Genomic DNA, 25,708 nt, shown 5'->3' on the forward strand with positions numbered 1-25,708 from the left:
GCAATCGTCTATTTCCTAGACGTTCGAATCATGTTCCCAACGGTCGGGAATGATTATAATTAAGGTATTCCTCACGACCAGAGCATGTTTCTCGTGCCTTTTTCTGTGTGATCCGTTTGCTCGAGTCAAATCACCAGATGCCACGTGCCAACTTATGTGACCAATGTTAGGATCCTGATTGAACACGGTTTACTCACGCAACAAACGTCCTTTTCCCTTAGAATTAGGTGAGGTGTGATGTGTCACGTGCTCTTCATTAGTTCATTGTCTTTTCTCGACTGACCTACACTCGTTAGTTTGATTTTATCTGATAATTGTCGTTAACATGCCGTGCACTTAACCCTTGATCGTATCAAAATTAATTTCCGAATAACTTTTCATGTCGAGAAATATCATTGTGAATGTTTGGTCTTTAGTGAAAACACATACACATGATCTAATATATATTTTATTGAAACTCTCCTCATATATTGTGATGTTTTTACGTTCATCAAAGCTTTCTTTGGGAATAGAACTTTCAGCACCACAAACATGTCTCGATAGATGGTCATTGAAAAACAAAATCAGTCAAAATAGTGAAATTTGGGTCAATGAAAGCTGAAATTCGAAAATGTCCTACCGGTAGGACATATTCAAAATTTTCATTGCATCAACATTTCTCCGGTTATACTGCTTCCAGTAACTTGATGGCGACTTGTGTCACTCTCACAGACCTTACAAATTAAATATTTGAAAGAATAAAAATGCCGATGTTGATGCTGTTTTAATTTCAAGTAAATTGGACTTATAATGAAACATTTTATCAACAAAAATTAAGACGGAAAAACGTGAACATCGATGTAATTGCCACATATGACATATATTGATTAAAATCAAAGTAAAACCAAATAAAATTCTGGTTACATTCTCATAATATTGATGCTCACTAAAAAAACCGCCCAACTCTTACAAAAACAATACGACTAAGTCCTATCAACTCTCGGTTAAAACAGATAAAAATTACTAACATTTTTTATTTTTGATGCTTCGTATTGTTCTATTAACGAGAAATTATTCATTCACATTTCGTTCTGCATACTTATAACTGACTGATCAGTTGATTAGCAAAGGGTCCACGATGTTTCGTTAGTAGGACTCCAATCGTGGATGACAGGTCCTTGTCTCAAAGTATATTTGTTGCTGCTATACGGTTCCTGAAATTTGATTTGTTAATAAAGGCCTAAATTTAAGTGTTTTCTTAAACTTAAAGTTAAACCAACACATCTTACTATATATAAAGCGAGACGATATATATATATTTATCCGTGCCATTTTACTGACACCACGGCATCAACTTTAACGCGAATTTCTGCAAAAACCGTCAAAGATATACAACTGAAACTTTTTTGACTGGGTCAAATGCTTTAATGGCCTTCAAATCAGCATGAAGAAATAAAAAATTGGCCAAGAAATAGGAGTTTTAGAGCCCAAAATTTGGTACCACAAGTGATGTCAAAAACGCGAATTAAATATGTAATAATTGTTTTATTAACTTTAAGGTTAGACGGGTTCCTGCTAGTTATTATAACTAGCAGGAGCCCGTATAATATAACCCTAAATGGTGTCAAGACTTAAAATACTAAAATAATTATTACCTATTTAATTGGCGTTTTTGACACCACTTGGGGGTACACATTTTCGGCTCTAAAATCATTATTCCTTGGCCAATTTTTTATTTTTTCATGCTGATTTGGAGGCCATTAAAGCATTTTACCCAGCCAAAAAAGTTTCAGTTGTATATCTTTTACGGTTTTTGCAGAAAGTCGCGTTAAAGTTGATGCCGTGGTGTCAGATATATATCGTCTCGCTTTATATATAGTAAGATAGAAGAAAGTCTCGCGCAATATAATACTATAATAGCGATACAGTTACTTTGAAATCAATAAACACAAACAAATGCAATATGTTTTGAATCATGTGAATGTCGAATCTAGGGTGGTAATTAATTAATTAATTACTCTGTTACTTGGGTCATAATTAATTAATCAATTGAATAATTAAGTAATTAATTAATTAATTAATTAGTTACTCTGTTACCTGGGTGATAATTAATTAATCAATTAAGTAATTGATTAATTAATTAATTAATTACTCTGTTACCTGGGTGATACCCTTGCAGGCGTCGTTTTCCACGCAAGCTTTTTGAGCATCCTCCAAGTTTACATATTTAGTTCGGGAAGCGTAAGAATAAAGGAAACTACCCAGGTGCATGCACCAAACATCTGGGAGAGTGACATAATTATATAGAATTTTAACAAACATCGTCATTTATATAATGAAATCAAAGATGGGACCACATACTACCATAATCATTATCAGCAATTAAAACTTCAGCACCAGGGTCAACATGGAAATGAAGGAAATAAAGCTGTCGATAAGAAGAATTAAAATAATTTGATAAACTAACCTACACGATCATGAAATTAATAAATAATAAGCAATCAACTAATTAACGCGCAATTAACCTCCACATTTGAGATTTCTGCTGTTAACTCCTGCCATAGCCTGAGGATCAGCACCGAACTCTTTGTTCTTCAGCCAGCACCGGGAGGTGGATGGTTGTTGGGTCACAGAAACACAGCCAGCCTGGTCAGCACACAATGCTGAACAGTCCTCTATGGACACTACGTTATCAACCTGAGATGTGGTTCAGGTCGAGAAGATGTTTAGACTTTTGGTTTTATTTTCGAAAATGTTGGCTTATTTTATCTTTACTCACACTGTAATATGCCTAAACGTAGAAGACTTCTCGCGAAATCAGTACCGCTCAGAAATTGTATTTTATTAAATATATCATACCCGTTTGATGTCAGCTCCACGGAAATCGTAGCTTTCTTTTACACATCCCTCTTCGACTATAAAGATTCCATAGTTATCATTAGAAGGACGATTGTCACAATGGGAGAAGATTTTTATTCCGGCTAGTAGCTTCAGATTGTTGATAGATGTTGTGCCTCAAAAAACAAATTCTTACAATCCTAATGTCCACTTACGATTTAACTTTAAGAGTCTTAGGCGATGCTATAGAGAAAGATCAAGTTTTTTAATTTTTGAGTTGTCACCATGAAGGCACTCAACCATGAAATATGAGCCTTGTCAAATGCTCCAAGATCTACATTATACTCTACTTTATACTCTACTTTATACTCTACTTTATACTCTACTTTATACTCTACTTTATACTCACCGCTGTTTACAAGGAAACAGCTCAAGTTGATACTGTTCACAGTATCTTGAGCTGATTTTCCGTTTTCACCATTAGGTTTGCTCTTCAACCAACAGTCCTGAGTCGATGGTCTGAATTAATAGAATTATTAGAATTAGAATTTAATTTACACAGCAATACAATAAGAATAAAAATAATTTAAAGAAGCTTCAAACCGCTGTGCAGGACATTCAAGTCAGTCAGAAACTGTTAGAAGAATACCCTTCAACAGTGGTGGTACTTTATTTCAGCCATTAAAAACATTGGTTGGGAGCAAAACTCAGAAAACTGAGACACTTAGCATTTCTACAAAAGATCTGCAGCCACGTAACCTGTGAGTAAGTGAAACACAACTGTCCTCTACGTAGCAGAGCGCTTCACACTCCTCGATAGTGTAGATGGGGTTAACGTTCTTAATATCAGCACCCCGGTAGTCAACTCCTTCATCAACACAGTCATTACCAGACGACACTTGAGCTGCTACTCCGTCTGAGGTAAAAATGAACGAGAATCTGAGTTTTACAGTGGATGATGTCGGTTGGGAGCTTTATTTTCAATTCAGTTAAAGTTTAGACTTTTAAAGAACATCACATATGCCCGAACACAATACAAGAATAGCTTAGTAAAGGTGCTGGGATACTCCAGAAAAATCTTGTTATGATACCCGTAAAATATTTATATGAAATATTGAAAGATCGTCAATATATAAACCTACAACACAACGCACGGCTCTAAAATATTCATCTCACACAGAGAAATAAATCCTTGGGTTAAAATACATACCGAGGCAAGATAAAGCAACACTATCGACTCGATCGTTATCTTCAGGTCTGGCTCCGTTCTCCGAATACTTGACCCAGCAGTCTCCATTGACCTTAACAAACGCCACAGACTTTGCATCTTGGGTTTTCCTGTGGGGTTTATATCTTTACCGTCAATGAAATATCAAATAAACATCACTTTTTGTGCAGTTAAGAATGGACGCTACGGGTGGACGTATGGGTCAGAGGAATTTCAGATTTATTCGCGTACGAAAAATAATGAATATAATACAAAATAATGACTTTTTCTCTTTCGTGTAACAATTATGGGACAATTGAAATTGTACAATGGCTGAAATACTGATAGAGATCTGACCTGGCTTCTTCAACACAATCCATGACAGACGAAACACCAGAGACCTTCTTAATGTCAGCTCCCCAGAAGTCGAAGTTAGTTTTTACGCAGTTGTTGTTCATCATTGCACCTGAAATTATCAGTTTATTTTAACTTCATTAAAAGATGTTGATTCTGGTGGGGAGGTGAGAGTGTGAAACATATTTTTGACAGTGAATTTACTCTAGTAGCAGAGAGGAGTTGAGTGTGCACTTCAATGTCCACAATTTTTGACCACACAGGGTCTTTCAATAGGTCATTCCAAACCAAAATCATCTAGGTAGCAATTTTGTATCGCTAGTCCCAGTCCTACAGGGCGAAATTTCTAAATTGCCCTCAGGCGCCAATTTGGGATTTTTGTATCTCGGCTTCTAAAAGACTTAGAGACTTGAATATTGGCTTAAAATAACGGCAATACCCTTATTTATATACAAGTTATGAAGCAATATAAGGTCTCAAGTGCCTAGTTTTAAAGATATTTACGAAAAACTGTTTTTTGGCTCATCGCAGCCGGAATTATCGGATTATTTTTATATCTCGAGCTAGAAAGGTCGTAGAAACTTCTCCGATATTGAAAAATATTCGCAATGAGCACATTTATATAAGACTTATGAATCATTGTATGCTCTAAAATGCTTATTTGTAGAGATATTAGCAAAAATCGGTAATTTTGGCTACACCAATACAAATTTGGTAATTCGTTTTGTCTTTTTTTTGCAAATTTTCACGTTGCAATTTTCAAGATGCGGTTTGTGGCTATCGATAGGGCTTTATATGCTATTGTATGGTTTTGATACAATCCTTCAGTACCTAGGACATAGGCAATAGGGGTCACAAACCCTGAAATGTCAGGAACTGGGCAGTGGCCGAGATAAATATTTGATAATTACTTGGACTCTTGACTCACATTCATCTTTTCAACGGTTAGTTAGACATCTTAAACCAGTATTGAACGTTGAGTAAAACTTCTAATCCATTTGTAGCTCAGGTCATGTGCCCCAGAAAAACACGCCTGAGTGACAGTGGGCCTTATCGATCATGAGCCGCAAATCACAAGGGCATTCGTACTCTTGGCTTAAATTGGCTCTTCGTTAGTATCATCAATTAGGTTTCTAACTTCTATATATCATCTGCCTGTCCAGTGTCCATCCGTCTCTTTGAGATTCATTATTAATTCAAGTTCAGTCATTTCGTTTCTGTTCAACTGTAGGCGTAATGAGGGACTTCAGTCCAGCAATAAAGTCAATATCTCTAGATTTAGCAATATTTGGTTTCGCTACTTTTAAGGTAATTGTGTTCAGCAAGCAAGGTTGTAAGTTTCCAGCCCTACGCCCCTACTGCCTCAAAATATTGCCCCCACCCCCGGGGCACTAGTTATACTGGAGCACTGGTAATGCACATGGTACAATGCTGATTTTTTGCTTAACATAGCTCATTTTAAAGTTCCTTTTTCAGCAGTGTACCATTTCATACTGGCATAAAAACAGATTCACCTCCTTTATCTCTAAATATAATCTTGAACCTGGGCTCTACAGAATTATAATTAGAATTAGAATCAAATTTACACAGCAATACAATAATAATAGTAAATAATTTAGCGATAGATACAGGTTATCTAATGTCCATCTCAGCATTTACAATTTACATTGAGTCATAAATTAGAATTATGTGGGGCACAAAGTCACTGAGGGACAGGTATCATTGGGCCCGAAGTTCTGGGACCCAAAGTTGCAGGTGCCAGAGGTCCTTAGGCTGACAATTGGGGCAAGAGGTTGGTGGATATTCGATAACCTGTAGAGCCCAGGTTCAATATTATATCTAGAGATAAAGGAGGTGAATCTGTTTTTATGCCAGTATGAATTATGATAGGGAAGACTGCTGAAAAAGGAACTTTAAAATGAGCTATGTTAAGCAAAAAATCAGCATTATACCATGTGCATTACCAGTGCTCCAGTATTACTAGTGCCCCGGGGGTGGGGGCAATATTTTCGGGCAGTAGGGGCGTAGGGCTGAAAACTTACAACCTTGCTTGCTGAACACAATTACCTTAAAAGTAGCGAAACCAAATATTGCTAAATCTAGAGATATTGACTTTATTGCTGGACTGAAGTCCCTCATTACGCCTACAGTTGAACAGAAACGAAATGACTGAACTTGAATTAATAATGAATCTCAAAGAGACGGATGGACACTGGACAGGCAGATGATATAGAAGTTAGAAACCTAATTGATGATACTAACGAAGAGCCAATTTAAGCCAAGAGTACGAATGCCCTTGTGATTTGCGGTTCATGATCGATAAGGCCCACTGTCACTCAGGCGTGTTTTTCTGGGGCACATGACCTGAGCTACAAATGGATTAGAAGTTTTACTCAACGTTCAATACTGGTTTAAGATGTCTAACTAACCGTTGAAAAGATGAATGTGAGTCAAGAGTCCAAGTAATTATCAAATATTTATCTCGGCCACTGCCCAGTTCCTGACATTTCAGGGTTTGTGACCCCTATTGCCTATGTCCTAGGTGCTGAAGGATTGTATCAAAACCATACAATAGCATATAAAGCCCTATCGATAGCCACAAACCGCATCTTGAAAATTGCAACGTGAAAATTTGCAAAAAAAAGACAAAACGAATTACCAAATTTGTATTGGTGTAGCCAAAATTACCGATTTTTGCTAATATCTCTACAAATAAGCATTTTAGAGCATACAATGATTCATAAGTCTTACATAAATGTGCTCATTGCGAATATTTTTCAATATCGGAGAAGTTTCTACGACATTTCTAGCTCGAGATATAAAAATAATCCGATAATTCCGGCTGCGATGAGCCAAAAAACAGTTTTTCGTAAATATCTTTAAAACTAGGCACTTGAGACCTTATATTGCTTCATAACTTGTATATAAATAAGGGTATTGCCGTTATTTTAAGCCAATATTCAAGTCTCTAAGTCTTTTAGAAGCCGAGATACAAAAATCCCAAATTGGCGCCTGAGGGCAATTTAGAAATTTCGCCCTGTAGGACTGGGACTAGCGATACAAAATTGCTACCTAGATGATTTTGGTTTGGAATGACCTAATGAAAGACCCTGTGTGGTCAAAAATTGTGGACATTGAAGTGCACACTCAACTCCTCTCTGCTACTAGAGTAATTTGGGATTTGATCGGGCAATAATCATTAATCAAAGCTGATTGGTTGGTTTTTCATTTTTGTCACGTGTCCAAAAATGTATTAGTCCTACCTTGACAGGCAAGGTTAGCGCTGACACATCCAACTTTTGGGGCGGGGTTCTGACCGTACATGAGGTTCTTCAACCAGCAGTCGGTGCCATAGTACGTCATCGACAGACATCCTGTTTGTTTTCCGCACTGAAAGTATGTGATTGTGTTTTTAAAGCCATAATTTTGAGAAAAAAAGTGAAAATAGTCAGGACAGATTATGGATGTTTTCTGTATAAGATTTTCAGATTTACTTTTAAAAATTAAAACTTATTTAAATTGAAAAAAGTTTAAAGATTGTACAAACCATAGCAAGACAGGATTCGGCAGAGTCGACGTTTGTTATTTTCTTGATATCAGCTCCTTGGTAGTCGAAATCCTGGACAAAACAGCTTCCTTGCGCTGTAAGAAAGAATTGAGAATTGATATTTTGCTCAAGTTTTAATTGGGCATATTTCTGAATAGATATACCGCAAGATCATTAAAAATGTTTTTGAATGCCATAGCAAGGGCTTATTACTATTAGACTTAATAACCAAATTTTTCGAAAATCATTTTTGTATAAGAACTCATATATTGTGTAAGGACTCATATATTGTATAACTATAACTGTAAGGACTCACATATGATAAGAACAAAAAACGAAGCTTGAAGCTTAAATTTTAACTTAACTTACCACTAGCGCAGAGCACGTAAATCAATCCCAGAAGGGTGATAGCAACGAGGCGTGTCATTTTGATAAAACCAACTCTAGCCTTTTAATACTATAACCGATACGCAAGTTAAAAATGAATGGTAAAATTAAAAATGAGCTCTGCTATTTATAGTTACTTCTCAAATCAATCATGTCCCCATCGAAAGGAGTCTACAGTAATATGAAACGAGAGAAACGCCTGCATCTTAGATTCAGAACACGATGAGAGTTATATAGAGTGTTGAAAGTTTAGTTTCTTAAATCCTGGAGTAGTCATTCGTGTCCCTGATATTTGGGTTAATTCTAACTCTCCTGTTATATAGACTATATCAATGCAGGTATAGTGCTTTATTTTTCGGCGACGGCTTATAGTTCTTGACCGAGGTCCTTTTTCTTAATACTTAGATTACTTAACTAAATATTCCACACGGTGTTCGTGCGATGGACGCCTTGAGCAAAGCACGTGTCACTCCGCTGCACATTGCAACAAAGTCTCGGGCGAAGAAAGTATGGTACACACTACCTTAACCGTCACTGGCCAAATAAATCCTCCAGCTTCCTGTTATTGGCTGGTTGCACTTGTGTAACATTGTTGCTCTTGGAATTCACCGAAGTAAAATAAGTGTCTTGATACAAAAGTCAAACTAGGCAAAATCGCGGTGACTTTGCGGCGAAAGATTTAATGTATTTGCAGAGCTAAGTTAGATGTCATAAATTCGTTAACTAGCTTGTTAGTATAGATAGATTAGGGAGCGACAGGCTCGTCAGGCAAAACAATAGCATATATATTAATAATCTTGAGTGTTAATAAGATCTAAACAGACTCTTCTTCATGATGTTGTTACACGAATTATGAATTAGGGATGCACTGGTTCGTAGGATTAGGGTTATGAAAATTACTAGTTGGTTTGTGTGTAGATAGTAAGTCTGTGCGGCTTCTATTGATAATAGAAAATTATTATAATTATTACGTAAGAATTATTATAAAAGTTATGTTTATATAAAAAAAAAGGAGAGTAACTTATATATTGAGGCACTTTCCTTGAACCTATCGAGAATGACTCGGACCGAAAATTTTCTAAATCGAAATTATTTTCAAAGTTTTTCTGGAAACTACTTTTGTTTATGTTTCATGCTACCATGAGCATTATGAGCCGAAAATATTTTTGTCGGACCGTACCTACATTCGGAAGGCTGTGGATGTAATTAGTTCCATATAATTATAAAGAACGTGATATTTAGCCCTCGGATTTAAAGGAGAATGTGCAAGTTTGATCCTCAGACTAAGAGAACTGGAATAATTTGGAATAATAATGGCAAACGTCAAAAATCTGAGCCTTGCTGACTTCAGCAGCAAGAGAGAAATTATTCCACTGCAAACTCATGTTTAGGATATGACAACTTTTTAATTTCAGTCAACTATAATTTCTATCATCGGATTCGGACTAAACTATATCATTGGATCAATGAAAAACGAGATATTATACAATTTTTAAATATTCTAAGTATCAAATTATGGCATGATCACTTTCTTGATCTTCGGCTCCCTCGTTCACTTCTTCGGAGTTATTATTTACCTCCACACACTGCAAAAATTTACACAAATGCAGGAGGTCAAATAAAAATTTTTTTTTCAAAAAGCAGGTATTACAATTATTTCTGATATGATGCTTCACGCATGGAATATTTAATGCACGATAACCTCATAACCTATTTGAGGAAGATGACCTGTGATATGATCATAAAATCTGGTCATATTTCGTATTTGTTGTTTTGACAAAACTTTCATAATCATAGACACTTTTGGCATTTTTTACTGCTTAACGACTGCCTTTCTTGCTCATTGTAATTGTATGAAAAATAAATTTACAAATTATCTGCTAAAATTTTTGAAACACAAAAAAAAAGATGAAAAAATTTGGATTTTTCATGGTTTTGAATGCCTTCGAGCGTTCATTTTAATGTCCCTTCATAATTATGTCCCTTCATAGTTATGTCCGTTCATTTAATGTCCGTTCAAATAAGGTCCGATAAGGTATATCACATAACCAGCGAGTCCACCCTGCATTATAAGGAGTAAGAAATGTTAACTTTCAGAGATAACCTTAGAACGTTGCAACGGCTATCTTGAATAGTCTACACTCTACATGGGCATATGTTTATTGGTCAGAGGCGGCTATTTAGGGCGTCCAGGCGTCCGTGGACGCCTTTAAATTATTATCTGGTGGCTGGTGCTTAAAATAGAAATAGTAATTAGTAATAGTGTTAGGAAATAACAAATCGCAATATAAAGGTCTTCGTTTACTATCATACGTTTTAATGTAAGCGCACGCATGATCTTCGTGAAATTTTGTGTTGTAGGGAGTCCAACCCTACCTCTGGACTACTCAGCTGCGCAGTTTTAACACATAGTTAATTGTAAACGTTACAAAGCACATCGTGCGCATCCCACTACAGGTAATCTATTATGATTTGCCTCGATTTGGGGGTCCAGGACCCTTTGAACTATTGACTGTTGTGATACTGCGCGGCTGAGATCGTACACGTGTGGTGTCCTGTTTCGCCCATGTTATAAGTTTTTGTTTTTGTTTGCTGTCGCCTGTAAAGTGTTACACATTACATTTACAAGGCCCTGTGTGTAATGTAATCGGTAGTTTGGAGGGATCAGCTTGAGCCGGCTCCCAAGCCCCCCTCCCCCCCAGTCCATCGATTGGACCCCCAACAAAACTGCCAGCCAGCTCCCACGAGCCGCCTCTGTTATTGGTGTAATAAAACAAGGTACGATGAATGTTTCTTTGTTTAAAGTGGGCAATAGAGACGAGTTGTCTCCTTATAATCACCATTGGATAACGGTTATATGTTTTTTATACATCTCTCGGCTTGCAATAGCCTCGTGATGCTAAGGAGAATATTTCAACTAATGTTAAGGTTCGCTGAGACCTATTGACGGGACATGTTTTACATTTTCTTATTGTCCTGCTGGTTTGTTTACCAGCCTCATGGAGCTAGCTCTGTGAGGCTGACCACCATACCAGCAATTTATCGCATATTTTCACGTTAACCTAACCAGCTGATGGTCATATTGATTATCGTGACATAAATGTTATTTATAATGAATCTGGTTAATACATTAAAATCCCAATTTAACGTGGAATTTGGACGTGTCACAGTTCAAATTTGAGTGAGCCGCCCTGTCAGGCTGTCAATAGCTGTCTAGGAGCTAGTCGGCTCTTAAATGTAAAAACCGCCGGATATGACCGGTGCCGGGGTTTTTCATAATGATCATAGTTCCATACCTCTGTAGCTATTCCCACGATAGAAATCCTATTTTGATTCACGGCCGTAATGAATGGATTTCCAGTAGATTTCATTCGAAGTCGAATCGCTTCGGGCTTATCTTAATAGCTTTGAGCTATTGTATTTGTAAACCAATTACTCCTCATCTCACTGACTATCGGACGATTTACGTACTAAAGTTCGATAACGAAAGTTCGTGGTTTTCGAATGTCACTATACTACTATACTAATGAACGTTATAAATTCGAGATCCTGGTGGAACCTACAGGTGGACATGACAAGAATTAAGTTCCCCTAGCTAACTGTGAATAAACTTAATAATCACTTCTGCTTGAGCTAGCATGCTGTCTCTTTTACACAAAAAACTCAGTTACAGTCTTTAACGGTGCGAGAGTCTTTGTAATGTCTTTAGCTAAGTCAGTCTCTCGTGCTCCAGTTTTAGATTGCCTAGCTCCAAGTCATCTAAAATTCCGTGCACTGCATCAGTTATCCGGTCATAGCTCTCCTGCACAGCGAGCTCCAACGGGTTTTGTAGTCTCGTTGCAGTCTGAGTTCCTTTCCGTGCTTCAACAAACAACACTAACTACGTCTGACCATACAACCTCCAAGTTACCTACTAGATACAATAATGCAACATTTCAATTTTCACTGCCACAAATTCATACACACATACCATCACACTAAAAATTATGCTAGCATTAGCACTGGGTTTTAACTTTACAAACTGAGAAATAGATTCGAAAAATATGTTAAATGTTGGCCATTTTACCATAATAAAATTTGTTGATTATCGCGATAATTCTCGAAATTTTCGCGATAATCGATAATGATTTTTGGGAAATTTTTGCCGATAATATCGGTTGGCAACCCTAATCTTGATAGCTTTGAGCAACTAAAGTTCGTGGCTTTCAAGTGTCACCATACTATAACTACACTAGTGAATTTTATAAATTCATAAGGTAAAACCTACAGGAGGACTGAGGACATGACAATTAGGGTTAAGTTTGACCCAACTTCCCGAGCTTACCGGGTTTTACCATGTGCCAGGAGCCGTTGGGACGATTATGATGTAAATAGTCCATCCCGGGTTTGACCAGGTGACATTTGAATCCACCGCTGTAGTATCGGTTGTTATCTATCATACGTTCAATAATCACTGTTCTAACAGTGGCCTGTTACTCTGGTCGGCACCTAGCTGCTGCATCTGCACGAGATCAAATGAGAAACTGAGAGGGTGCACGTGAACGCTAACAGGGTGCATGTCAGCACATGACCCATGAAGCAAATTCTTAGTTGCCTGTTTAAATTCCTTCTTCATTTATCGTGTTAGTTGACAATTCCATTTTTAATCAATCTTTAGTCAGAACTTTAAACCAGGGGCACGATGGGACCACTGGAAGCGCATTGCACTAGAGATTTTTCGCGCGCTGAGTGTTGCCAGGCAAATATTTCATCATGATTCCCATTGGCTTCCAGCTCTATCTTTACTTGGCATATCATTAGTTCATGTTTCAGTTTTAAAGAGAATCCTTTGTTCTGCATCCCAGTATAAATTTGATCAGTTAACTTTTTGATGAAGTTGACTATCAAATGTGCGTAAAGTAATCAGTTTTCGACAGACCACTGCAAGAGAACTTCATTTTTATCCTACCCAGAAAACTGAGAATATATTGGAAATCATCTCAACTTTATGTGTGCAAATTTTCAGAATGGCTCGACAAGATGGTTTCGAGATAGAGATGATCAAACACGATGTTTCTGTGTTATTTTAATACATTCGCGTGCAATTTTTAACGCCAATTGTAAGATGTAAGCATTGAACGCCGATTGTAAGCATTGAAAATATTAGAGATTTGATAGAATAGTGCATTGTAACAGAATATAATAACACATAGTATTAGAAAGATTAGTTACCACAATAGCTCGATCATGAGATCGGTGGACTGTTTGGATGCTTTCAATGTGAGTAGTGAGCTGGGTGTGGGTTCGAACCTCACCGGGGGTTGAAATCTTCGATTTCAAATCCCGGTGAGGTTCGAACCCACACCCAGCTTAATGTTTTTGCTTTATCCATTAAGTTTATAAATATAAGATATCATTGAGATAAACAAATTAGGTTATTAGTTAGATTAAAACACTACCACAAATATAATACTCCATCATTCACTTTATTACTGAGTACTGACACGTAATAAAGTTGACTATAAAATGTGCGTAAAGTAATCAGTTTTCGACAGACCACTGCAAGAGAACCTCATTATTAGCCCTCCCAGAAAACTCAGAATATATTGGACATCATCTTAACTTTATGTGTGCAAATTTCCAGAATGGCACGACAGAATGGTTTAGAGATAGAGATGATCAAAGACGATGTTTCTGTGTTATTGTAATACATTCGCGTGCAATTTTGAACGCCAATCTTAACAATATAACAATTGAAAATGTTATCAGTTTGATCGAATAGTGCATTGTAGCACAATATAATAACACATAGTATCAAAATGACCAGTTACCACAATGGCTCGGTCATGACAGCAAAAGACTAATTCTACATATTGACACAAGCAATAAGTAAACTCAGTGTGGGTTCGAGTCTGACCAGGGGTTAAATTCTACGATTTCAAAGATTTCGACACCTGGCCAGACTCAAACCCACATCTGGTCGAATGCTTTTGCTTTATCTATATTATTTATAAATATAAGTTAAATACAATATCTTATTGAGATAAACAAATAAAGTCAGTAGTTAGATTAATACACGAACACAGATATAATCATTGACATTATTACTAACACGTAATTTGCCATAACTCCGGATTGGAAATATGTTCCCAAGGCCCAATTATTCTCAAACCCCATCGATATTGAAAGTCTGAAAATAATTCAAAACTACCACTACTTACTCTCATTCTGTTGAACGATCAGTAAGAAGAGTTTTGATGATTAAATGTGAATCCTATCTCAGAAAATGGATTCCATGATGCGTTTGATATTGGTTACGCGAACCAGGATTTGCTCCTTGATGAGCATTGTAGCGTTTCCCTTCAAAAAGCAATACTGGCCAGTGCGAAAAGCCTGCTGGCTTTGGATCAATTCATTATATTATATTCGACCGACCATATCATGCATATTCAAATTTTAACTCTTAACTGACATTGATTGCTTTTTTTACAATTCATAGATTTTACATTCGCGCCTTCCGTAAAGTAGAGCAAGATTCTGAAATTTCAGCAGGCAAACTGGACTTTATCAATGTTGTTGAAAGAGTTTCTAAAGATGATCAAGAAAGTTACTGAAACGATTCCGTCTATCCTACATAACAGTCTATCCTACATAACAGTATTTTAGGCCTCGTTTGCAAAATTTTAGCGCACAGAATTAAACCAAGTTCTGCTGTGTTGCGAGCAGCGATAGAAGGAAGTTTTCTCCAACAGTTGAAGAGCGAGGGGTAGTGTGAACGAGTTCATCAGTTCATTCTTTTCTTTTGTGGCAGAATTAACTCCCTGTCAAAGATTAATAATGTGAAACGAATTTGAAACATAACCTCAGCAAGTCGTGAGTTGTGTCAAAATTGTATGATAGATAATAATCTCAGAACTTTCTAAATCTTAATAACATTTTTTCATCAGCATTGGCAAATAATTGGCAATAGTAATTTTGCTTCAACTTACATTTGTTCTCGGAGAAGGAATGTTACACTTTTACATGGTCCTGGCCTGATCGGCAATACTATTCGCTACTTTTCAGGATTTAATCCCTGAAATTTTGTACAATGCTAGCAGGAATTACGAAATCTATTCGAAGGTTATTTAGTTTGTTCCTCAAACCGCTCCACAAAATACTCCACAACTCCCTCTCTACTTCTCCCGCTTCCCCATCAACATTTCACTACCACTCCTCCCCCGCCCCCGAAGAGGAAAGGTCACCATTTCTACTCACACTCACAACACAGCACTCAGTCTTGGTCCAAGAAAGCAAAAGATGATCTACTCGCTACGGTACAGGAGAATATTTCTGCAATGGCCATCAATCTACGTTGGAAAGAGTTATTTGCTAACACTCAACCGACACTCTCAACAAACATTTGAAGTAGACTTACACCTGTGCTCCACGTCTAGTAGACCAGAGAAATCTGGGCCAAGACTTCTGAAATAGAGGAGATACCACATCAAGAGGATTAATACAAGCTTCTTTTAGCTTATTTAATCTTTTTGCCATCTCCAAGAATAAGTGGCTGTTATGATTTCTTTTCACTGTCGCTAAACGTGTAAACAATTTTATAGATATTCATGCCATACAATTGCAGTACCTACCTATTGAACCTATGAAAGTATTTTTACCTAGCAGCAGTAAAATCGGGGGGGGGGGGGGGGGGGGGGGGGGGGGGGGGGGGCCGGGGGGGCCGGGGGTAAGGGATCATGTATTAACTGTTTTTAGGATAATAATTAAGACACCCACCCCCTTTTACCGGCTTTTGTGGTACTAACTGTTGAGAAATCACTGTACTATGTCTTGGTTTATAAAATAAGATACCCACCCAGAAATTGCTTTAAACAGCTCATTAAATATGACTTTTTAGTTTTAAAAGGATCCGATATTGAATGTAAACAATGAAACTAACAGTTGAGATATCTATGCTTAATTAAAAACATACACTAACACACGCCCACATGTTTACAGATTACAATTACACACATGGCATGTATGTAATGTGTACTATACATATCACACATCATTTAAGAACCAGTAGTTGAAATACATTTTAAAATAAATTAAACACTGCACCTTCTCAAACGGAAAAGTCAACAAAGCCAAAGGCCACTTTTTAAAATTATACAAAAGATCAATCGCACTCTGTTTAATAAATTATATCTTAATTTACTAACTGTTTTTGGGCAAATTAGACCTAAGACTCACTATTTAGTAGCATACAGTACAAACTGTTTTTCTGGGAAATGAGCAGCAGATCCACCACTTAGTACAAAAGTACTAACTGTGTTTTGGAAGAATATATGACACACCACCCCAACGTCACGTACAGTTAACAGTACTCAGTACCTGATCCCGGGGTCCCCCCTCCTCCCCCGGTAAAATATTACCAATATTTCTTTATCTAAGGACGTATTTAAAATAGTATTACAGTACTTACTAAACGGTGTGTGTCTGAGGGAGTTGTAAGGGCTATCAAACTAGGAATTTTAAGATGTTGCACAGATTTGTATTTCTGAGTTCTCCAGTCACCACTATTTCAGTCAGCACAATCTCTCTCTCTCTCTCTCTCTATTCTACGATTTTGGTATCATTAGCACAACAAATAACAATGTAGCCATTACAGCAGCTAGCGACAAGTAAGTTTATCCTAAAAGTAACGAAGCACATGCTCATTTAAAAACCTTCATTTACTGAGAATATGATCAAGCTTATTAGTAAAGATACAATAAGTATTATAAGCGTGGCTTGCCTCAAATTAAATAGATCAGAAGATAACTATAAACTGATCATGATTAGAACAAAAACAACACAGTGCTTGGTCGTTGTTTTAAAGTTTGAAAACAGTGCATGTGGCCTTCCATCAAGAACACGGAATTATGTGATCATACAAGAAAGACAGATCTTAATAATATTTAACATCATTTGCATCAGGCTTAGTTGTTTGAAATAAATTACCTCATACAGCTGAAGACCAACAATGATTGGAGAGGAGGAAAAAATATCAAACAGAATAATCATATGTATTGTGAGCCAACCAGGGGTAGATGAGGCATCCATCTCTCCAACGGTTTTGACATCATCGAAATCATCTTACCGTCATCTGAATAAAGGTCATGTTAATCATCTCAATTATACATTAGCCAGTTGCAGTATTAAATTAGCCAGATGCTTAGCAATGCGCATAAATGTGCTCAGTGCATTCTTGGAATTTTCACAAGTTTTATTTCAGCCCGACAATGAAAATAATATCAGATCAGTGGTACTTAGATCGAATCCAAATAAAATCAACAAAGTGGCCGCTTTTTATGCACAATTTTTAAAAAATGTATATTTGGACTATTCATATGTGCACAGATAACTGCATCAAGGTAATGATAATAATAATCCTATACATTTGCATAATTGAAACAATTATGGCCCCTTATTGTGGGCAGAATATGTGTTTTTGTTGAAGTGTCCTGGTATAAAACTTATCTGAGTGACTGCATAGGGATAAATGCTAGGACCTACTAAACTCAAAACAAAATGCAGCCACCTAATTAAGATACTGAATTATTTACTTCACTTTAATTATGATGGCCAAACGTGACAAGCTTGTATCTAAACAAATAAAAACATGATCAATGATATGACGTACATGTAGCGCGTGGTCAAGCGCAACTAGCAGAGCCAAACGGAATAGAAATAGCGCAGTGCTTTTCAACAGTCCCATTATGTCACAGTTAATTATCAATCAAAATAACTGACCACTGATCAGCCCTACATTACATGACAAACACCCAACACTCATACTTTAATCAGAAACACTCACTGAGTGAAAAATGTAATACCTTGGGAACAAGAAATTTGGGATACATAACATTTTGATGCATAAGTGCATCCCTTTCTGATCTTCTGGATCAATTTTACAAAATTCAGAGAACAATTCCAACACTATACCGGTTTTACATTATACAACTAATAGAATTCTAAGGATAAACACAATAATCTATCTTTCTAATTGCTATGTTAATTGTTAAATAGCAACATTTCGGGGTTAATTCATACTCTGCACTGCAAGGTTACAGTTTCATTTTAATAGAAATTTGAGTAATAATGCCTGTAACAATGTTTTAATAAATCATAGTGTGTTAAAGGATACAAATGGAGTGATGTGCTTTATGGCTTCCATCATTGAGTGCATTGAGTTATGTAACCTAAAAGGTGTCCAGTTTTGGATTGGGAATTGAGTGGGGCAGTATCTGTGCAGCCCTAAAACCAAGAGTAGACTTTGTTGTGGGGCTGCACAGATACTTCCCATGTATTATAGAACTATGATCATAATAAACTACTTTTAGGATAAGAGTGAGAAATAGTGAAACAAACTTTTTAGTGAAACAAATTTAAAATAATGCAAGGGTAGGGGTAACAGATAGTTATTATGACTTTAGGAACCTTAACCTTATTCCTAACCAAACTGTTGTGTACTCAATTTAAATGTCTAACTAGCCTTTAATAATGGTGGGTTGTCTTGGATACTGCATTTCCAACTTGGTGCACGCCAGGTTTAAAATAAAATTATTTCCCTCACTTGCTTGGATTAGATTGGCTCACTCCAATGTTAAGACTGCGTCGTCACCACTAACCAGTAGATTTATCATACATGAACTGTAGGCACCTAAATTGAATTGATTAGAATAAGTAAGTCAAAGATTTCGTTTTCCCTAATAGAAGTTTCGATAGTAAATAAAAGGAAAAATGTGTCAAAATGTATTTAATATACATTCAATTAAATCAAGTGATGCGATTGGCAGAGCACAATCAAATTTTTAGTGTTGCAATTGGCAGAGCACAATATTTTAAATCTTTAACAATCTAATATATAAAAGTTTCAAAACGCATGATCTGCTCCATTATTTAGACTCCATTAAAGGGGCAGGGATGAGATTGTAGGAGACTTCTGATAGATGGATCTCATGTTTGGTGTCCACCTTCTTTCCCCGGTACTTAATTAAAAGAATATCCATTTGAGCATATATATTTTTACAATTGGTCAAAATATGGGTAAAAAGAAACAATAAACATATAATAACATTTATTGGAATGCGAGAATTTGTATTGTGGCAGGTGGTTGATTTAAGTGCTCCAAGAAATAATTTTACTTTACAATAGGCAATGATGAGTGGCAGGATTTTGTAGCCCACTAATAAACATTCATCTTCAAATCTTTCGAAAATGGCATTATCTCATAAAGCAATATATTCTTGGTTTAAAAAGACAACAAAGAAATTTTCAAAAGAAGCCTATAGAAGAAATTCTGCTTGTGTGCTTGTAAGAAATATCAATCATCTATACGATGGGAGTTGGGACATAAGATTAAAGGCTCATAATGTTAAGTTATAGAAGTCAAGCACATTGATGAGACCATTTGTTACAAAATAGCTGCTAGAATAATGCATGCCAAATATTCCCTCCTACACCCACAAATTATAATGCCTTCCTATCAACGCCTCTAATTTGGTCACTAATCAACCAGACTAGCGTTATGGTGTGTACAAAAGCTACCAGCCAGTACATTCCTTGCCCCGCTAGTTGATTGTCAAAAAATCATACAGCTCAGAACAAACGGCCATTTACCACTAAGAGCATTATATGTTTTCATTTGTTTAAATTTTATGCTGTAAAATGTGCTAAAACTTTGATTATTTGTTTAATTGAAAATTGAAAAAAATTGATGCATTTGGGACAAGCCATTAGAACTCACTGTACGGCCTCAAGTAGGAAAAATTGTGTGCTTCGTCATGGAGATGGTATGTGAGAATTCATAGACCTGTGATCTACAACAATCAATATGTTACCAATGATTTGAATATCTTTGAAAGTGTCAGATCGAGGATTCAATGAAATCTTATTTGGAGATTTTCACTTTATATCAAAGAATAGGTGATATGATGTTCTATTCTTCATATATGTATTTACAAAAGGTCGTGAGCATACAGTCTCAAGTCTACAAACATCATTTCCCGAAACTTGTGGACGATATCAAATTTAAAGCTGGAAAAATATCAGCCAACAATACAATTTGCTTAAATAGTAAAGAATACGAAAGTTAACATCAAACTAGGCGGTTTGTTTGTTCATAAGTAGTCATTTCTTCTGCATTAGAATTAGCGCTCGATTCATCAGGCTATCTATCTATGCATAACAATAAAAATGTATACAAGCTATATTAAAATGACTCTAGATGCATCAATTACCAAATAATTAATTGTTTCAAAATTTATATACTGTGGTCGTACGTCGATTTTTTAATTCAAAACATGGAAATGGGTAGCGCATGGTCGCGCGCGCAACAATAAGGTCGCATTTGTGATTTCAATATTTTACATGACGTACGCGTAACGCGCGGACGCAAGCGCGACTAGCAGCGCCAAACGGGATAGAAAATAGCGCGGCTCTATTCAACGTGGTCCCATCGTGAGGGGGAAGCGATCCATAATTGGCATCCGTACGGCAAATATAAAGCGGTGTGAAGCGTTCATACACACGTTCATCAAGTTATTCTGTTACACACAATTTTAAGCTTCTTTGTTAACAATAGCCTCGTGATGCTAAGGAGAATATTTCAACTAATGTTAAGGTTCGCTGAGACCTATTGACGGGACACGTTTTACATTTTCTTATTGTCCTGCTGGTTTGTTGACCAGCCTCATAGAGCTAACTCTGTGAGGCTGGTCACCATACCAACAATTTATTTCTATATTTTTTACACGCTTACCTAACCAGCTGCAATGGTCATATTGATTATCGTGACATAAATGTTATTTATAATGAATCTGGTTAATACATTAAAATCCCAATTTAACGTGGAATTTGGACGTGTCACAGTTCAAATTTGAGTGAGCCGCCTTGTCAGGCTGTCAATAGCTGTCTAGGAGCTAGTCGGCTCGTAAATGTAAAAACCGCCTGATATGACCGGTGCCGGGGTTTCTCATAATGATCATAGCTCCATACCTCTGTAGCTATTCCCACGATAGAAATCCTATTTTGATTCACGGCCGTAATGAATGGATTTCCAGTAGATTTCATTCGAAGTCGAATCGCTTCGGGCTTATCTTGATAGCTTTGAGCTATTGTATTTGTAAACCAATTACTCCTCTTCTCACTAACTATCGGACGATTTACGTACTAAAGTTCGATAACGAAAGTTCGTGGTTTTCGAATGTCAGGGTAAAGATACAGTTAAACTGCGAAGGCACAACACCAAACCAACCCTATTCTATCTCCCAAAAACAACCTCCTCCTGGTCGGCCATGTCCCTCATCCTGCACTTGACCCCCGCAGAGGTCATAACTTCCCACTTACATCAGTGTCTTCTCACATCAACTGGCATCGGCAAGTGGCGACACTGTGTAGACTCAACCCTGAGCTTGATCAGAATCTTCAGTCACAAACCTGACACCGTTTCGGGGCTTTCATTGCGATACGGTTTTCTGTCAGGTGCCCCAGCAGTCTCTCTTGGACCACCATCTGATCTGACAATCACCCGAGGATACCTGCTAGAGCTAGCAATTTACGACGAGTTAGCTTATGGCACCTCTGGCTGTTAGGTGAAGTCATAAAGCTCAAACAGCTCTCATCTCCCACTCTCTTTTCCTAGACAGCAGATAAATCCATCTTGAACAATGGGCTGCATCCTTCCCACAATCTCTGACCAACTTCTTGAGGGCTCTCCCAGTCAGACCAATCTTCCTTGATGCACACTCCAAACTTGCTGCGACCACACCTCTAGCACCAACCTCAACAGCAAAGCTGAAACATGACCACCCATTAGCTTGTATTTCTGCTTGTAGACTGTTATACCGATCAAGCTTCAGCTCATGGGATGCAGCTATTCTCTTTTCCGACGGTACTGTAAGCTCCCACCAGATTACTCTCTTGGAAGCTTCCGAGAAAAGAACCAAATCTGGTCTTAATCTGGTCGTTGCTATATCCGACGGGAATTTCAGCTGCTTATCCAGGTCTGCTAATACTATCCAATCAGTGGCCCCACTCAGAATCCCAAACTCACTGACTTTCGACCTCTTCACCTCCTTAAACCTCCCTCCTGCTGGAACAAACTCAATGGCTTTCCGAGTGACACAAGAACTCTTCCTCTTGTTGACTCTCCGCTCACAATGGAATTTAACCTGGTCTGCTATTTGTTTAAGCACCTTATCGTGGCGCCATCGGTATCTCCCTTGACTTCGTGCCACAGGACAACCAGCCAGGATATGCGGCACAGTTCCCAACTTGTCACCACACAGCTTGCACATCCCATCCTCATCCTCGCTCCACTTGGATGCTAAAGCTGGTGTAACAAGCGTGCCATACACAGCACTAAGCAGAAAACCGATTAATGAGTCCCCATACTTGAAGAGCGTGTGCCAGCTCATGTCAGTGCCCTGGGAGAAGATGTCAGAAAAGGAGCAGCAGAGGGAGGTGTTGGATAGGGTTAAGGAGAACATCAGGAAGGAAAGAGAGGTGCAGTTGGGTACGTTGGAGATGCAGTCCAGGTGGGGTAATTGGGGAGAGCTGGTGACAAGGACTGACATGAGCTGGCACACGCTCTTCAAGTATGGGGACTCATTAATCGTTTTTCTGCTTAGTGCTGTGTATGGCACGCTTGTTAATCAAATTTGTTGATTATCGCGATAATTCTCGAAAATTTTCGCGATAATCGATAATGATTTTTGGGAAATTTTTGCCGATAATATCGGTTGGCAACCCTAATCTTGATAGCTTTGAGCAACTAAAGTTCGTGGCTTTCAAGTGTCACCATACTATAACTACACTAGTGAATTTTATAAATTCATAAGGTAAAACCTACAGGAGGACTGAGGACATGACAATTAGGGTTAAGTTTGATCCAACTTCCCGAGCTTACCGGGTTTTACCATGTGTCAGGAGCCGTTGGGACGATTATGATGTAAATAGTCCATCCCGGGTTTGACCAGGTGACATTTGAATCCACCACTGTAGTATCGGTTGTTATCTATCATACGTTCAATAATCACTGTTCTAACAGTGGCCTGTTACTCTGGTCGGCACCTAGCTGCTGCATCTGCACGAGATCAAATGAGAAACTGAGAGGGTGCACGTGAACGCTAACAGGGTGCATGTCAGCACATGACTCATGAAGCAAATTCTTAGTTGCCTGTTTAAATTCCTTCTTCATTTATCGTGTTAGTTGACAATTCCATTTTTAATCAATCTTCAGTCAGAACTTTAAACCAGGGGGAAGCGATCCATAATTGGCATCCGTACGGCAAATATAAAGTGGTGTGAAGCGTTCATACACACGTTCATCAAGTTATTCTGTTACATACAATTTTAAGATTCTTTGTTAACAATAGCCTCGTGATGCTAAGGAGAATATTTCAACTAATGTTAAGGTTCGCTGAGACCTATTGACGGGACATGTTTTACATTTTCTTATTGTCCTGCTGGTTTGTTGACCAGCCTCATAGAGCTAACTCTGTGAGGCTGGTCACCATACCAACAACTTATTTCTATATTTTTTACACGCTTACCTAACCAGCTGCAATGGTCATATTGATTATCGTGATATAAATGTTATTTATAATGAATCTGGTTAATACATTAAAATCCCAATTTAACGTGGAATTTGGGCGTGTCACAGTTCAAATTTGAGTGAGCCGCCTTGTCAGGCTGTCAATAGCTGTCTAGGAGCTAGTCGGCTCGTAAATGTAAAAACCGCCGGATATGACCGGTGCCGGGGTTTTCCATAATGATCATAGTTCCATACCTCTGCAGCTATTCCCACGATAGAAATTCTATTTTGATTCACGGCCGTAATGAATGGAATTCCAGTAGATTTCATTCGAAGTCGAATCACTTCGGGCTTATCTTGATAGCTTTGAGCTATTGTAGATCAATTGCTCCTCTTCTCACTAACTATCGGACGATTTACGTACTAAAGTTCGATAACAAAAGTTCGTGGTTTTCGAATGTCAGGGTAAAGATACAGTTAAACTGCGAAGGCACAACACCAAACCAACCCTACTCTATCTCCCAAAAACAACCTTCTCCTGGTCGGCCATGTCCCTCATCCTGCACTTGACCCCCGCAGAGGTCACAAGCCCATCGGAGCACAAATGAGCGAGAAACGGGGAAGCTTACATCAGTGTCTTCTCGCATCAACTGGCATCGGCAAGTGGCGACACTGTGTAGACTCAACCCTGAGCTTGATCAGAATCTTCAGTCACAAACCTGACACCGTTTCGGGGCTTTCATTGCGATACGGTTTTCTGTCAGGTGCCCCAGCAGTCTCTCTTGGACCACCATCTGATCTGACAATCACCCGAGGATACCTGCTAGAGCTCGCGATTTACGACGAGTTAGCTTATGGCACCTCTGGCTGTTAGGTGAAGTCATAAAGCTCAAACAGCTCTCATCTCCCACTCTCTTTTCACGGCCAGGTAGCGTAGTTGGTTAATCATCGGATTTGTAATCGTGAGATTGCGAGTTCGAAACCCACTGCCTGCCTAGTCGTGGGGTGAGTGTCGTCGACATTCAGCTAAAGATCCTGAGTGGTCTATGCAGCCCCCCGGTCTACTCAGCCGAATATTCGAGAAATCGTGTGTGAGGGTTAAATGAGAAGCTGTCCATTGCAGCGAAGTCTCGGGCGAAGAAAGTATGGTACACACTACCTTAACCGTCACTGGCCTAATTAAATCCTTCGGCTTCCTGTAATTGGCTAGTTACACTTGTGTAACAATGTGGCTGTTGGAATACTCCGAAGTAAAATAAGTGTGAGATAAAAAAAAAAGACAGCAGATAAATCCATCTTGAACAATGGGCTGCATCCTTCCCACAATCTCTGACCAACTTCTTGAGGGCTCTCCCGGTCAGACCAATCTTCCTTGATGCACACTCCAAACTTGCTGCGACCACACCTCTAGCACCAACCTCAACAGCAAAGCTGAAACATGACCACCCATTAGCTTGTATTTCCGCTTGTAGACTGTTATACCGATCAAGCTTCAGTTCATGGGATGCAGCTATTCTCTCTTCCGACGGTACTGTAAGCTCCCACCAGATTACTCTCTTGGAAGCTTCCGAGAAAAGAACCAAATCGGGTTTTAATCTGGTCGTTGCTATATCCGACGGGAATTTCAGCTGCTTATATCCAGGTCTGCTAATACTATCCAATCAGTGGCCCCACTCAGAATCCCAAACTCACTTACTTTCGACCTCTTCACATCCTTAAACCTCCCTCCTGCTGGAACAAACTCAATGGCTTTCCGAGTGACACCAGAACTCTTCCTCTTGTTGACTCTCCGCTCACAATGGAATTTAACCTGGTCTGCTATTTGTTTAAGCACCTTATCGTGGCGCCATCGGTA

General features: G+C 38.1%; 1 protein-coding gene across 1 annotated transcript; it reads right to left on the reverse strand.

The window, feature by feature from the left end:
- Positions 1–752: 752 nt before the first annotated feature.
- Positions 753–8,415, reverse strand: LOC134822432 (uncharacterized). Its single transcript, XM_063833489.1, has 11 exons — positions 8,295–8,415; positions 7,926–8,020; positions 7,642–7,768; positions 4,382–4,490; positions 4,028–4,155; positions 3,577–3,733; positions 3,227–3,336; positions 2,839–2,894; positions 2,505–2,676; positions 2,140–2,261; positions 753–1,193 (listed from the first exon to the last, which is right to left on the reverse strand). Exons 1-11 carry the CDS (start codon positions 8,350–8,352, stop codon positions 1,101–1,103), a joined length of 1,227 nt encoding a protein of 408 aa, XP_063689559.1. The 5' UTR covers positions 8,353–8,415; the 3' UTR covers positions 753–1,100.
- Between the last annotated feature and the right edge of the window lie 17,293 nt (positions 8,416–25,708).

Source organism: Bolinopsis microptera, chromosome 10 (assembly GCF_026151205.1).
Source record: "Bolinopsis microptera isolate Bmic1 chromosome 10, MBARI_Bmic_1.0, whole genome shotgun sequence".
NCBI classification, from domain to species: domain Eukaryota; kingdom Metazoa; phylum Ctenophora; class Tentaculata; order Lobata; family Bolinopsidae; genus Bolinopsis; species Bolinopsis microptera.